The following is a 15,969-nucleotide window of genomic DNA, read 5'->3' as shown; positions in this document are numbered from 1 at the left end:
CACAAATGCTTCTAAACTAACACATCTAATACTGTATAATCTGCATGGTAATGGATGTGTGAATTAGGGTAACCAGGATGTTCTGTTGAATTCAGAAAATAACTTGGAGACATATTGAAGTGGACTTTAGCTTATTGACATGATGCTTGTTTCACCACGGAGTCTGCTCCAGTTTCCACAATGCAGTTCTCAATAAACTTAGTGGGATGTTCTGGCAATGAGTACTTACTCCACATCGTGGTGAACAATTGCACATACTAGAACTGAAATAAAGACCAGAAAATACTGGAAACACTCAGCAAATCAAGCAGCATCTGTGAAGAGAGAAACAGTTAATGTTTCAAATCAATAACTCTTCCTCCCTCCACAGGGGCTGCTTAACCTTCTAAGGTCTCCACATTTTTTTTTTGATTTTGCCCTTCAGTACATGTTTCCCCTTCAGCAGTCAATTGGAGAGCTCAGTGCCTGGAACTGTCTGTGCTTCATTTATTCGGTTAGTTCCTGGTTCCTGCACGGCTGACCCAGGGCTCAGATCACTTAGATTTCAGTAATCCGTTTGCTTCCCCAGAACAACTTGCCTCTCATTTGGTTTTGGAGCAGCCTGCAGTTTGGCAATCTCATTGGCAGAGAGAGAGGTGTAAGGGAAGTGAACAAATGGGCTCCATTTCCTCGGTTAGCTGCACTCCCCGCCTTTAGTTCTTTGTTCACATAGTTTTCCACCTGTTGTGACTTCACTCACAGAGGTTGCCGGTGCAAAGTTATAAAACCACCAGGGTGCAATTTGTCAAAGGTAAATGGTCAGATACCAGAAGGCTACCATATGGATACCATAATTGCCTGAAGTTATAGAAAAAAAATCAAACACGAGAGATCCTAGAACTGGTGATGGCAACACTATCAATTACAGATATTACATCTGGGTCTGGCCCTCCATGATTTTAATACATCAAAGGCGGAGGCTGACTCTCGTCCTCATGGAAGTTTATTCTCCTGTACAAGCATTAACACAGCACTTGTAGATGACAGCCAAAGCTCCGACTGCAAAGACCAAAATGTGCCCCAACCCCCAAAGTTCTGTATATAGAATATACATACGATTGCATACATTTCTACAGGGGTAGAGGCAAACCAGCTGCAGTAAGATGAGCTGTCAATTTCCGGTGCATCTGAAATGAGCATTACCATTTAGAGTCACTATTTTCTGTTCCTCTTCCTGTCGTCTCCACACTGCTCCATCTAGTGGGCTGGCTGAGAACTATCAAAATTCACCTGAACTGAAATTGAAATAAAAGCAGAAAAAGACAGAAGTACTTAAGCTCAAACAGTGTGTATGCAGAGAAATAAACTGATGTCCTTTAATTGTACCAAAACTGGCTCTGATTCCAATCCCTGTGCTGCCAGTTCATTTTGAATTTGGCAGGGGTGGTAACCTGATGATAGCCCTTTGGTGCCTCAGGAAGGCCGACATGGCTGAGGAGTGGTGGGGGATGTCGGAGTATCATTGAGGATCACCTCAACTTGAGTTTATTCATAACACTCTCGTAGTAGCACTAATTCTTGTTCTTCTACCTGTATAAAACAATATGGGGAGTTTTTGCAATTTTCAGCTCAATATTGTACATTAAATTTAATTTTAAAGATCTTCCTGGCAGCTGTTGTCACATTTAGTTTGGTTGTATTAATATGTGAAGCATGCTGTTTATAGACATTTGCTAACTCTTGTTTCTTGTTTATTAGACTGGGTTAGTTCCCTACAATTATTTGGAGCCACTGGAACCAATGAAGGTAAAACTGTTTATGAGACAAATGCCTCATTTTGCTTCATGTTTAGGAACCTTTATTGAGTTTCAAGCTTTCCACAATGGCTACAGAAATCACAGGCACGTGTTGTATTTGCTCCCTGCACTGTGGTCATCCCACTCTGAGGGGCAGCAGGCCCAGTATAACTGGGTTAGGGAACTAGTGTTGAGCGAACAATAATCAGTCAGTCCCAATAACAACCTTGTGACAGTGCATGAGTATGTCTGTACAGCCATGCTGGTAATGGGGTGGAGGGGGGGGGGCTCCAGACATCAATTAGTTTATCAGTGCCCAGGAGAATTGCAGATTGGCCCACCTATTGATGGTGACCTGTGAACGAAAGCAAGAGGCACACTTCAAGTGTCTGAATGCGAAGGTGGCACTGGTAAGACATGGCGACTTTGCAGGTAGCTAACAAACTACTGACATTTCTACTAAATTTTGGGAGTATGGTCACTTCAATCTGTGCCTGTAAGTTCCTGCTGGAAGGTGTGCTTTTGTACTGTCTGTACAACCCCAACCCGGTTGTTTTGTTGTATCCTGAAATATTTGGCAAACTGGACTCTTGAGTCTGCAGGTACGGCCACAACAGCCATTGCTGCAGCGGACTTGGGGCCAGACTGAAGGGGCGGTGCCCGGGACCAAGAGTGGATAATGAATCGATGTTTGACCAATTTCAGCGCTGAGCCTGATTAAAAAGAATAAGGCATTGAGGCTGAGACAGAGGATGAACTGGGATTCAGTTCACTGCTCCATGAGGCTTTATCTCGTCTCAGTGCTAAACTGACTCTGTGACTGTGGCCTGCTGCCATCGGACACCTGGACCGGCTGCAGTTCTGAACTGGCTCCAAAGCTGTGGGCTTGCTTTCAGGGACTCTGTGGTTCACTTTCTGTAGATTGTTCGCTTCTTTAAAAAAAAATGGTTTGCATGATTTGTTCTTACTTTTTTTCATTTTGGATGAATGACTGTCTTTGTGGTGTGGGTTCTTTGTAAATTCTGTTGTGTTTCTTTGCTTTGTGGCTGCCTGCAAGATAAATCGTGAAGTTGTATATGGTATACATACTTTAATAATAAATATACTTTAAATTAAATTCAGTTCCCTCCCAGCAGTGGGATGTTACTATAACCAAGTCGGAAAGAGAACTAATGATACTTTGCTAAATGGAATGATAAAAAACAATGCAAACCCACCCTAACTTTATCAGTGCAGAAAATAGTTTGTAAATACTGTTTTGTGTAGTTTATTTTAAAGAAAACTCCAAGTTGAGCTTTTCTATAAAAGATAACGATTTATTTTGTGTGCACTTTCTGATTAGGCAGAAAGATTGCCCTCTCCTGAGATCCCTGCGCCGCCCAGGACAACAGCTCCTGACAGACCGCCTGGTGTGAAAGGTGAGCAGTTTCAGCACACAGTGCGATTATAACTACAATTGTCCTAGCTAAAAAGATTTTAACACATTAAGTTATATTCAATAGGAGAAATTAATCACTGTGTTCATGAGGAATAGAATAAAATTGCAGGAAACACTCAACAAGTCAGGGCACATCTGTGTAGAGAGAAATTATCTTTACAAGTCACAGTTCTTAGATTGGTTCAAATAGAAAGTCCTGGATGCAAAACATTATTGTTTCTTGTATCTCCACAGATGTAAATTGTTGAGTGTTTCCAACAGTGTTTTTATTTCAAGTTTCTAGCATCTACAGTTTAAAGACTGATGCTGGTGTGGGAGCGCAGGAACCACAGCTGCTGACAGGTTCCATAGTAGATTGGTGTCCTTTAATTAAAAACCACACCAAGCCTTCCTGCAAAGCAATGATGGTGTGCATGGCGTCCTTGGAAAAACAGGAGAAATGTATGTCTTTTTCCCTTGTCCCTTCTTATATAGGTTACTGTTTGATGGAGAGTTCCCAATGCCTTTGATAGCGATAGTGACAATTGATCATGGGCAAACTCTAAATTGAGAACAGACCTTTGAGAGGCCAGATTTCAGTTTGACAAGGAGCGTATGGTAACTTTAAGAGTTATTGGGGCTCCAGGGATGATGGAATGAACTCCAGTCATTGCAGCTTGAAGGATCTGCCACAGGCTTCTCTCCATTAGAACAAGTGCACTGAAAGGAATACTAATCAAACACATCATCCTAATCATGGAAACAACAGGAATTCTGCAGATGCTGGAAATTCAAGCAACACACATCAAAGTTGCTGGTGAACGCAGCAGGCCAGGCAGCATCTCTAGGACAAGGTACAGTCGATGTTTCAGGCCGAGACCCTTCGTCAGGACTATCCTAATCATGGTTGGAGATTTTAGCCTGAACCTTGAATGATCTGGATACCAACCACCCCAGGAATAGCAACAGTTTTTAAAATAAGTTGGAACTTAAGCATCCTTGAATATGGTTGTATTTCACTCCCATAATCTGTATGAACGAGTTATCTTGTTGACTGAAGAAATAGACTCTGGTTATTCAGCATCCTGATCCTGGACTGAGGGTTTCAAGTAATGAGAATGTGGCAGTGAACGGGAGTCATAATGCTTTACAGCACTAGCAATCTGTGTTCACTTCCCAGCACCGTCTGTAAGGAGTTTGTATATTCTCGCCATGACCGTGTGGGATTCATCTGGGTTCTCTGATTTCCTTCCAACTTCAAAAGTCGTACGAGTTAGTATGGGTTAGTAAATTTTGGGTATGCTACGCTGGTGCCAAAAACATGGTGACGGTTGTGAGCTGCCCGCAGCACAGCCTTGACTGTGCTCATTATTGACACAACCAACCTACATTTCTCTGTACGTTTTGACGTACATCTGACAAGTAAAGGTAATCCTCAATCTTTAATTATAAATGTTACAGTAATCAATTGCATGACTAGACATAAGTCATAGGAACAGAGTTAGGCTATTTGACCCATTGGGTCTGCTCCACCATTTGGTCATGACTGATCCATTTCCCTCTCAGCCCCATTCTCCTGCCTTCTCCCTGTTGACCTTTCCCACCCTGACTAATCAAGAATCTTTCAACCTACGTCTTAAATACACCCAATAACCTGGCTTCCACTGCCATCTGTGGCAACAACTGTCACAGATTCACCAGCCTCTGGCTAAAGAAATTCCTCCTCATCTGTGTTCTAAATGGACATCCCTCTATTCTGAGGCTGTGCCCTCTAGTCCTAGACTCGCCCACAATAGGAAATAACCTCTCCATGTCCCCTCTATCTAGGCCTTTTAACATTTGATAGGTTTCAATGAAATCCCACCTTATTCTTCTAAATTCCAGTGCGTAAAGGCCTAGAGTCATCTTACGCTTCTCATACAATAACAATTTTCATGAATCTCCTTTGAACCCTCTCCAAAGTCAGCAGATCCTTTTTTAGATAATGGACTTAAAACTGTTCACGATCCTCCAAGTGCGGCCTCACAAGTGCCCTATAAAACCTCAGCATTACATCTTTACTTTTATATCCTAGTCCTCTTGAAATGAATGCTATCATTGCATTTTCCTTCCTCACCACTGACTCAACCTGCAAATTAACTTTTAGGGAATTTTTCACGAGGACTCCCAAGTCCCTTTGCACCTCAGGTTTTTGCATTTTCTCCCCTTTAGGAAGTAGACTATGCTTTTGTTCCTTCCACTAAAGTACACAACTCTACATTTCCTGACACTGTATTCTATCTGCCATTTCTTTGCCCATTCTTCTCATCTATCCAAGTCCTTCTGCAACCTTCTGGCTTTCTCAACACTACCTACCCTTCCATGTATCTTAATATCATCCCCAGACTTGACCACAAAGCCACCAATTCTGCCATCCAAATCACAGACATTGAACATAAAAACAAGCAGTCCCAACATTTAACTTGTTAAGCAGCCTCATGTTGTCAAAGGTCTTCTGAAAATCCAAGTAAACAACATCCGCTGATTCTCCTTTATCTATCCTACTTGTTTTTCCTTCAAAGACCTCCAACAGATTTGTCAGCCAAGATTTTCCCTTGAGGAAACTATGCTGATTTTGGCCTATTTTACCAAGTGCCTTTGTGTCCCCAGACCTTATCTTTATCAATCGACTCTAGCCTCTCCCCAATCACTAAGGTCAGGACAACTGGCCTATAATTTCCTTTCTTCTGCCTCCCTCCCTTCTTGAAGAGTGGAATGACATTTACAATGTTCCAGTCCTCCAGAACCAAGCCAGAATCTAGTGATTCCGGAAAGATCATTACTAATGCCTCCGCAATCTCTTCAGCTACCTCTTTCAGAACCCTGGCATGTAGTCCATCTGGTCCAGATAACTGATCTACCTTCAGACCTTTCAGTTTCCCAAGCACCTTCTCCAATCAGCCAATTGATTGAGTTAAATTCACAAAATGGTTTCTGAAAAAAAAAAATTGACTGTTTTTACAGATGAAAATTCACCCAGCATGACCAGCCCACAGGTGATAGAACCTTCAAAGAAGATTCAGGTAAGAGACTCTATGTGTTAAGAGAAAAGAAAGTAAGTTATTGAGTTTGTCCTTTGTCATCATTTCTGAATATTTCATGCACAACAAGGAGTTAAACTGTGACTATCATCATGTAGCAAAGGCAGCAGCTGTTTCACGGATCACAAAGTTTGAACGACAGTAAAATATTGATTGGGTTTTGGTAGCATTAGGAATGCTGTCCCAACACCAGGTGCAAAATCAGTTGATAATCTCATTATACTCACTCAAAAAGTGGTACAAGCCGGCAGAGATTTAGTTTCGTGTCTCAGATGAAGAACCACACCTCACGCACTGCATCCTAATTATTGTAATGAAGATCACGAGCTCGTGTTCTACAATACTGAACCCACAACTGCACAAATACACATGTTGCTTCTCATTCCTGTTCCTATAAGACTGCAAGTATAAAGGATTTAATTTCATCTCGTCGGGGATTTCATTAACTGCTAACAGAATTACATGTACCTGCTCATCACTGGCCCCAGACACCAGATTTAGTTTAGTGATGTTGGTCCAGGAGATACAACCGGTCCAGGAATGGATGCTGTGCCATTTTTTTTCTAACAAACGAGATCTTGTTAGGCAGCACTGTGTCACGGTGGGAACCTGGGGCTAATCCCTCCACTGGTGCTCTCACAGCACTGCATTGTCCAAGGCTTGGAGTGAAGAAGCTGCTGTGGCACTGGGAATGGGCAGAATGCGGTCACTCTGCACTGAGGTGCGGTGCTCAAGTCTGCTGAGTACAATTTCAGAGGTTGCTTTGTTAATGACCACTTGGGTCCTCTCTCGGATGTGTTGGGAAATGTAGTCTCTCACTTGAGCTTGTTACATTAGAGAAATCTATTGCTGTCCAGCCAGACAAAAGAAAGAAGACAGCAACTTGCGAGACATTAGACAGGAGGTAATAAATGACATCTGAGTATCTAGTGTGTCAACACCTGGAGAAGCTGAGTACGATGTCATATCTGAGCAACCCCTTACCATGCTAACCCTAGACCCTAGGCGTCAGCATTCAGTGACCACACTTCTTGCCTCAGCCTCTCCACAGCAACCCATGGAACGATTCAATGTTAGATTTGTGCCAGTTTTCCTGCACCCTGATGTCTGGTACATATTGCTATATAACAACTCCACAAGTGTTCCCGGGTCTGTATTTTGGGTGCTAAGTACAGTAAGTTCCTTCATTGTTAAAGTTAGAGCTTCTTCCCAAAACAGTGTAAAGCGATATGCGGAGAAAGGCTTGTGTTCTGTGATAATGTTTTGAATCTGATGTAACTGTAATTTCCTACGATGCAGCCGTCTCTACCAGAGTCAGAATTTGTTCAACATTGACAGTTGTCTTTAAGGCAGCAGCACTGAATCATTTTCTTGAACAACTCGGTTCATCTACTGTTGTTAAGGAAGTATTTCCACAACTTAAGATTTTAGAAGGGTACTTGGGGGTGATGTACAGTTGAAGTCAGAAGTTCACATACACCTAAGCCAAATACATTTAAACTCAGTTTTTCACAATCCCTGATATTTAATCCTAGAAAACATTCCTTGTCTTAGGTCAGTTAGGATCACTACTTTATTTTAAGAATGTGAAATGTCAAAATAATAGTAGAGAGAATGATTTATTTCAGCTTTTATTTCTTTCATCACTTTCCCAGTGGGTCAGAAGTTTACATACACTTTGTTAGTATTTGGTAGCATTGCCTTTAAATTGTTTAACTTGGGTCAAATGTTTTGGGTAGCCTTCCACAAGCTTCTCACAGTAAGTTGCTGGAATTTTGTTCCATTCCTCCAGACAGAACTGGTGTAACTGAGTCAGGTTTGTAGGCCTCCTTGCTCACACATGCTTTTTCAGTTCTGCCCACAAATTTTCTATTGGATTGAGGTCAAAAAATGATGTCAAGTCTGGTTCATCCTTGGGAGCAATTTCCAAACACCTGAAGGTACCACGTTCATCTGTACAAACAATAGTACGCAAGTATATACACCATGGGACCATACAGCCATCATACTGCTCAGGAAGAAGACGCATTCTGTCTCCTAGAGATGAAGGTACTTTGGCCCAGAACAACAGCAAAGGACCTTGTGAAGATGCTGGAGGAAACAGGTAGACAAGTATCTATATCCACAGTAAAACGAATCCTATATCGACATAACCTGAAAGGCCGCTCAGCACGGAAGAAGCCACTGCTCCAAAACAGCCATAAAAAAGTCAGACTGCAGTTTGCAAGTGCACATGGGGACAAAGATCTTACTTTTTGGAGAAATGTCCTCTGGTCTGATGAAACAAAAATTGAACTGTTTGGCAATAATGACCATTGTTCTGTTTGGAGGAAAGAGGGTGAGGCTTGCAAGCCAAAGAACACCATCCCAACCGTGAAGCATGGGGGTGGCAGCATCATGTTGTGGGGGTGCTTTGCTGCAGGAGGGACTGGTGCACTTCACAAAATAAATGGCGTCATGAGGAAGGAAAATTATGTGGATATATTGAAGCAACATCTCAAGACATCAGCCAGGAAGTTAAAGCTCAGTCACAAATGGGTCTTCCAAATGGACAATGACCCCAAGCATACCTCCAAAGTTGTGGCAAAATTGCTTAAGGACAACAAAGCCAAGGTATTGGAGTGGCCATTACAAAGCCCTGACCTCAACCCGATAGAAAATTTGTGGGCAGAACTGAAAAAGCATATGCGAGCCAGGAAGCCTACAAACCTGACTCAGTTATACCAGTTCTGTCTGGAGGAATGGAACAAAATTCCAGTAACTTACTGTGAGAAACTTGTGGAAGGCTAACCAAAACGTTTGACCCAAGTTAAACAATTTAAAGGCAATGCTACCAAATACTAACAAAACGTATGTAAACTTCTGACCCACTGGGAAAGTGATGAAAGAAATAAAAACTGAAATAAATCATTCTCTCTACTATTATTCTGACATTTCACATTCTTAAAATAAAGTAGTGATCCTAACTGATCTAAGACAGGTAATGTTTTCTAGGATTAAATGTCAGGAATTGTGAAAAACTGAGTTTAACTGTATTTGGCTAAGGTGTATGTAAACTTCTGACTTCAAATGTAATTCCCATTTGCCTTCTGTCCTTCCTGGTGTCATGTTGTAAACTTGGCCTTTTTATTGTGCTCTCCAGGTACTGTCCTCTAAATCCTCACTTGCCTAATAATGGGTGAGAGCATTTTAGTATAGATGTTTCATCATATTTCTCCTGGCACCTTGGAATATTATCCAGCAGACACAAATATTCAAACTCATACAAAGATTCAATAGAGTGGAACTGGGGCCTATTGTATAAACTTGCTTTTAACCATTACCTCATTGCTTACCACTAAGTTAAGAAATGTGATTATTTCAAATAGTGTGGGTGTTGGTTACTAACCTTAATTTTTCTTCACAAGCCAATCTGAGCTGTGTAATATAAAATTACAATAATCTGAAATTCTTTTCTTCCTCATGGAATAGCGCAAGAATCACCCCATGCCCAAAACATGTATAGTCAAAATACACTTCAACTATACGGTGGCGATACGTGCAAAACCAGGGTTGTTGCTCAGTGAGCTGTTGGCTGTCATCGGTCGGAAGTTCAATAGGTATGAAAAGATCATTGAGCTGAGGTAGGTGAAACTTATCAAATATTCCCAATAGTATTAGATAGCCTACAGAGGTACACATATCTTTCTACCACCTACAGATCACGAGGTAGACATCTGATGGAATGAGCACTTTCCACTGCCCTAGGCACAGTGGTGCCCCATCAGCCACCTAATACATTATTTCCCCTCAGCAACAGCACACGTGAATTAAATCCAGTAGTCTTAGGAAACTCTGTCAACTCCTCCCAAGTCTGTGATCTGTAACAGCAAGGGGACGAGGGTAGATGGTACACTGGGTTTTGACCAGAAGCAGCAAACCCACATTAAATACAGTCTGGACCAAGTCACATTAGTGTGTCAGTTTATTGGCACTGTTTCTAAATTGTGTTAATTTCTCCCCAGTAACATTAAGTACCTTCATCAGTAAGACTGCAGTAGTTCAAGGCTGCCCACCTCCATCAACAACTCAAGGGTAATTAAAAAAGGCAATAAATGCAGCCTTGCCAGTTCCACCCATATCATAAAATAACTCAAAAAGGATGATGTGCTCACTAATTGCTATTAAAGCAAGTTATTTGAAGGGTAAACGTGAGATGGTTGAATGTAAGGTCACTCTAGTAAGAAGGAGGCACACTTGGTTGCAGTGGCTTCTGCAGGGCCAACCAAAAGTGGTATTGTTTTTTAAACAAATTTTGTAATGATTGTAAGACTCTGCTGGACGTTAAGAACTTAAAGCAAGTCTATCTATCAGCAAATTGCTCACTGGCAGAGAAACTGGACGGTGCAGATTGTGCTGCTGGAGTTGTCTGAGGAGTTGGTGCATGAAGGTGGTGTACAGTCTAACAGAGAGTGATCGTCTTAGTCACTTTCCTTGTGATCTCAGGACCCTGTTGGATATTGTTAATATGGAATGCTGCAAGTCCGATTCACTTGTTCGGCTGCAACATTCATGGACTCTGGGTCTTGGACTGTATTTTTTTTGTGTGACTGTATTTTACTGATTATATACAGACATCCCACCTTGCAAAAACTCATTTCAGGGAGGTATCACCACTATTTCAGGGAGGTAGCACCCCCGTCGACCTCTAAGGGTGTATGTAATACTTTGTTTAGTGATTTTGTCTAATCTGTAAACCAAGTTGTGTGTATGCAGAAAATGTGACATTAAAATATGTACTTGTATTATATTATCGTGTTTACTCTATTACAACTTTAAGCAAGTCTACAGCGAGTTTGGCCTCATCACGTGGGACAGCAATAGCGTAGCTCCTTAGCAGCTAACCAGCTAGTTTAAATAACGTTAGCTACGCTGTAATGACACCTGTTAAACTCACCTATAACATGTCTTTTACATTTTAACCCACCATGGGCAATAGAAAAGTCACTGTTGCAAACAGTGCAGCAAGCAACACTGTCATTATTTTTGAGGTCGACTGTAAAGCCCGCCCACGGAGAAAACTGATAGGTCTACCTAGCAGGGGTCCCCAACATTTTTTGCACCGCAGACCAGTTTAATATTTGCAACATTCTTGTGGACCAGCCGACCTGGGGGGGTGGGGGGGGTGTTAATCACGACCGGAATATAGGTGATAAGTCAATAGCATCATAACATTTTAAGTAACGTTTGGATATTGAACACACAGCACATATTTTCCCCGTATGAACATATAAAATCATTGCAACACACCAATATCACTGAATCAGTGGGAGCCCCAGGCTTGTTTTCCTGCAACAAGACGGTGCTATCGAAGGGTGATGGGAGACAGCGATACTGGAAGGGGGTTCCTTATAGAAACATAGAAAATAGGTGCAGGAGTAGACCATTCAGCCCTTCGAGCCTGCACCGCCATTTATTATGATCATGGCTGATCATCCAACTCAGAACCCCGCCCCAGCCTTCCCTCCATACCCGCTGATCCCCGTAGCCACAAGGGCCATATCTAACTCCCTCTTAAATATAGCCAATGAACTGGCCTCAACTGTTTCCTGTGGCAGAGAATTCCACAGATTCACCACTCTCTGTGTGAAGAAGTTTTTCCTAATCTCGGTCCTAAAAGGCTTCCCCTTTATCCTCAAACTGTGACCCCTTGTTCTGGACTTCCCCAACATCGGGAACAATCTTCCTGCATCTAGCCTGTCCAATCCCTTTAGGATTTTATATATTTCAATCAGATCCCCCCTCAATCTTCTAAATTCCAACGAGTACAAGCCCAGTTCATCCAGTCTTTCTTCATATTAAAGTCCTGCCATCCCAGGAATCAATCTGGTGAACCTTCTTTGTACTCCCTCTATGGCAAGGATGTCTTTCCTCAGATTAGGGGACCAAAACTGCACACAATACTCCAGGTGTGGTAGTACCTCCCTGCTCCTGTAATCGAATCCTCTCGCTATAAATGCCAGCATACCATTCGCCTTTTTCACCGCCTGCTGTACCTGCATGCCCACTTTCAATGACTGGTGTATAATGACACCCAGGTCTCGTTGCACCTCCCCTTTTCCTAATCGGCCACCATTCAGATAATAATCTGTTTTCCTATTTTTGCCACCAAAGTGGATAACTTCACATTTATCCACATTAAATTGCATCTGCCATGAATTTTCCCACTCACCCAACCTATCCAAGGCACTCTGCATCCTCTTAGCATCCTCCTCACAGCTAACACTGCCACCCAGCTTCGTGTCATCCACAAACTTGGAGATGCTGCATTTAATTCCCTCATCCAAGTCATTAATATATATTGTAAACAACTGGGGTCCCAGCACTGAGCCTTGCGGTACCCCACTAGTCACCGCCTGCCATTCTGAAAAGGTCCCGTTTATTCCCACTCTTTGCTTCCTGTCTGCTAACCAATTCTCCATCCACATCAATACCTTACCCCCAATACCGTGTGCTTTAAGTTTGCACACTAATCTCCTGTGTGGGACCTTGTCAAAAGCCTTTTGAAAATCCAAATATACCACATCCACTGGTTCTCCCCTATCCACTCTACTAGTTACATCCTCAAAAAATTCTATGAGATTCGTCAGACATGATTTTCCTTTCACAAATCCATGCTGACTTTGTCCGATGATTTCACCGCTTTCCAAATGTGCTGTTATCACATCTTTGATAACTGACTCCAGCAGTTTCCCCACCACCAACGTTAGGCTAACTGGTCTATAATTTCCTGGTTTCTCTCTCCCTCCTTTTTTAAAAAGTGGGGTTACATTAACCACCCTCCAATCCTCAGGAACTAGTCCAGAATCTAACGAGTTTTGAAAAATTATCACTAATGCATCCACTATTTCTTGGGCTACTTCCTTAAGCACTCTAGGATGCAGACCATCTGGCCCTGAGGATTTATCTGCCTTCAATCCCTTCAATTTACCTAACACTACTTCCCTACTAACATGTATTTCGCTCAGTTCCTCCATCTCACTGGACCCTCTGTGCCCTACTATTTCTGGAAGATTATTTATGTCCTCCTTAGTGAAGACAGAACCAAAATAATTATTCAATTGGTCTGCCATGTCCTTGCTCCCCATAATCAATTCACCTGTTTCTGTCTGTAGGGGACCTACATTTGTCTTTACCAGTCTTTTCCTTTTTACATATCTATAAAAGCTTTTACAGTTAGTTTTTATGTTCCCTGCCAGTTTTCTCTCATAATCCTTTTTCCCCTTCCTAATTAAGCCCTTTGTCCTCCTCTGCTGAACTCTGAATTTCTCCCAGTCCTCAGGTGAGCCACTTTCTTTGGCTAATTTGTATGCTTCTTCTTTGGAATTGATACTATCCCTAATTTCTCTTGTCAGCCACGGGTGCACTACCTTCCTTGATTTATTCTTTTGCCAAACTGGGATGAACAATTGTTGTAGTTCATCCATGCAACCTTTAAATGCTTGCCATTGCATATCCACCGTCAATCTTTTAAGTGTCATTTGCCAGTCTATCTTAGCTAATTCACGTCTCATACCTTCAAAGTTACCCCTCTTTAAGTTCAGCACCTTTGTTTCTGAATTAACTATGTCACTCTCCATCTTAATGAAGAATTCCACCATATTATGATCACTCTTACCCAAGGGGCCTCTCACGACAAGATTGCTAGTTAACCCTTCCTCATTGCTCAAAACCCAGTCCAGAATAGCCTGCTCTCTAGTTGGTTCCTCGACATGTTTGTTCAAAAAACCATCCCGCATACATTCCAAGAAATCCTCTTCCTCAGCACCTTTACCAATTTGGTTCACCCAATCTACATGTAGATTGAAGTCACCCATTATAACTGCTGTTCCTTTATTGCACACATTTCTAATTTTCTGTTTAATACCATCTCCGACCTCACTACTACTGTTAGGTGGCCTGTACACAACTCCCACCAGCGTCTTCTGCCCCTTAGTGTTACACAGCTCTACCCATATCGATTCCACATCTTCCCGGCTTAGGTCCTTCCTTTCTATTGCATTAATCTCTTCTTTAACCAGCAACGCCACCCCCCCTCCCCTTCCTTCATGTCTATCCCTCCTGAATATTGAATATCCCTGAACATTGAGCTCCCATCCTTGGTCACCTTGGAGCCATGTCTCTGTGATCCCAATTATATCATAATCATTAATAACAATCTGCACTTTCAATTCATCCACCTTATTACGAATGCTCCTTGCATTGACTCACAAAGCCTTCAGGCGCTCTTTTACAACTCTCTTCGCCCTTATACAATTACGTTGAAAAGTGGCCCTTTTTAATGCTTGCCCTGGATTTGTCGGCCTGCCACTTTTACTTTTCTCCTTAGTACTTTTTGCTTCTACCCTCACTTTACACCCCTCTGTCTCTCTGCACTGGTTCCCACCCCCCTGTTGTGAACTAACCTCCTCACGCCTAGCTTCAGGCAAATAGTTTGCAGTCTATTCTGCAATTTAGTTTTCGTTGCATTCATTGCAGAGATATGATGTTGGAAATAGAAGCAATGTTTTTAGTGCTTTCGTGGCTATCTCAGGATATTTAGCCTTGACTCTGATCCAAAATGCCGGCAGAGATGTTACGTCAAACATACTTTTCAGCCCGCCATTATCTGCAAGCTTGAGGAGTTGATCTTCCCCTGCTGACATGGATGACGCATGGGTAATGACCTCGCGTGCATTCAAGCTCAACAGTGTGTGATAGGGAATGAGGAAAGGTGCAGCTGATTCATATTGTTTCCTCGCGGCCCGGTGGATGGGGACCACTCTTAGCAAGAAGAGAGACCAATCAGGATGCTCGTACTCCCTCCCCCTCTCTTTCTCAAAAAAAATCTATTACTGGGATATTGTATATATCTTCCAGGCGTCAGGGAGACTCTTGGAACTTCCGGGAGAGGTGGGATGTCTGTATATATGTGCATGCTATCTTATAAGTGCTATATGTGCCTTTTGCTGTGTATGACTGTTGGTGTTTTTTGCACCTTGCTGTTTTGTTTGGTTGTATTAATGGTTATTGTATGGTTGAATGACAATTAAATTTGAACTTCTCCAAACCAGTAGTGTCAGAGATATAATTGCATAGTAACTTAAGACTAAATGTTAGCATAAAATCTGTGAAGGCGTTGGCAATTTCACTATAGTTAGGCTCGTATACATCTTTATGGCTGAGCAGAGACATGCTTAATGTCCTTTTGAAGTCATGGAAATTGGGGCAAAGATAACTAAAAATACAAACTATTTGCCTGAAGTGTTTAATTTACCAAATTTAAGTAAATAGCGATGTGCTTTTCACCTTTGGTTCTTCTTACTAGTTACAAATCACAAGCGGAGGGTGAGCTTATTCCCATTACCAGTGAAAACAAGATGAAGGAAGTGTGGAGTGAAGTCAGAAATCACCGTTTGGTCATTTGGTGCAAGTTTCTGGAGGTATTTATTCTTACTGTGAACATCACGCTTTTCCACGTGCTTAAAGCTCTAAGTGTAACATTATAATGTTCTATGCTGCGGCTCAAAGTGGGAAAATTTTTGCAGGGATTCTTTTGCAGGTTTGCGAGACCTGCAGGTTAAGCGGTGTTAAGCATTTGCAAAATATGGGACTTCATGGGGAGATACTGGTATTATCCGGAGCAAAGTTTACTTGACACATTAGAGTTAGAAAATAA

General features: G+C 42.0%; 1 protein-coding gene across 2 annotated transcripts in view; it reads left to right on the top strand.

Annotated features, from left to right (window-relative positions):
- ncf2 (neutrophil cytosolic factor 2) overlaps positions 1 to 15,969 on the top strand; it is a 55,501-nt gene that overhangs the window by 28,777 nt on the left and 10,755 nt on the right. The window contains exons 9-13 of one of the 2 annotated variants that reach the window (XM_063064053.1): positions 1,738 to 1,785; positions 3,118 to 3,193; positions 6,196 to 6,254; positions 9,744 to 9,871; positions 15,619 to 15,733. In XM_063064053.1, the coding sequence (XP_062920123.1) occupies positions 1,738 to 1,785; positions 3,118 to 3,193; positions 6,196 to 6,254; positions 9,744 to 9,871; positions 15,619 to 15,733 (426 nt within the window). Of the gene's footprint in view, positions 1 to 1,737; positions 1,786 to 3,117; positions 3,194 to 6,195; positions 6,255 to 9,743; positions 9,896 to 15,618; positions 15,734 to 15,969 lie in introns of both variants that reach the window. The other variant, XM_063064052.1, reaches the window with a different exon arrangement.

This window comes from Mobula hypostoma, chromosome 12, assembly GCF_963921235.1.
Source record: "Mobula hypostoma chromosome 12, sMobHyp1.1, whole genome shotgun sequence".
Lineage (NCBI taxonomy): Eukaryota > Metazoa > Chordata > Chondrichthyes > Myliobatiformes > Myliobatidae > Mobula > Mobula hypostoma.
This window is presented reverse-complemented; position numbering and strand designations above follow the sequence as displayed.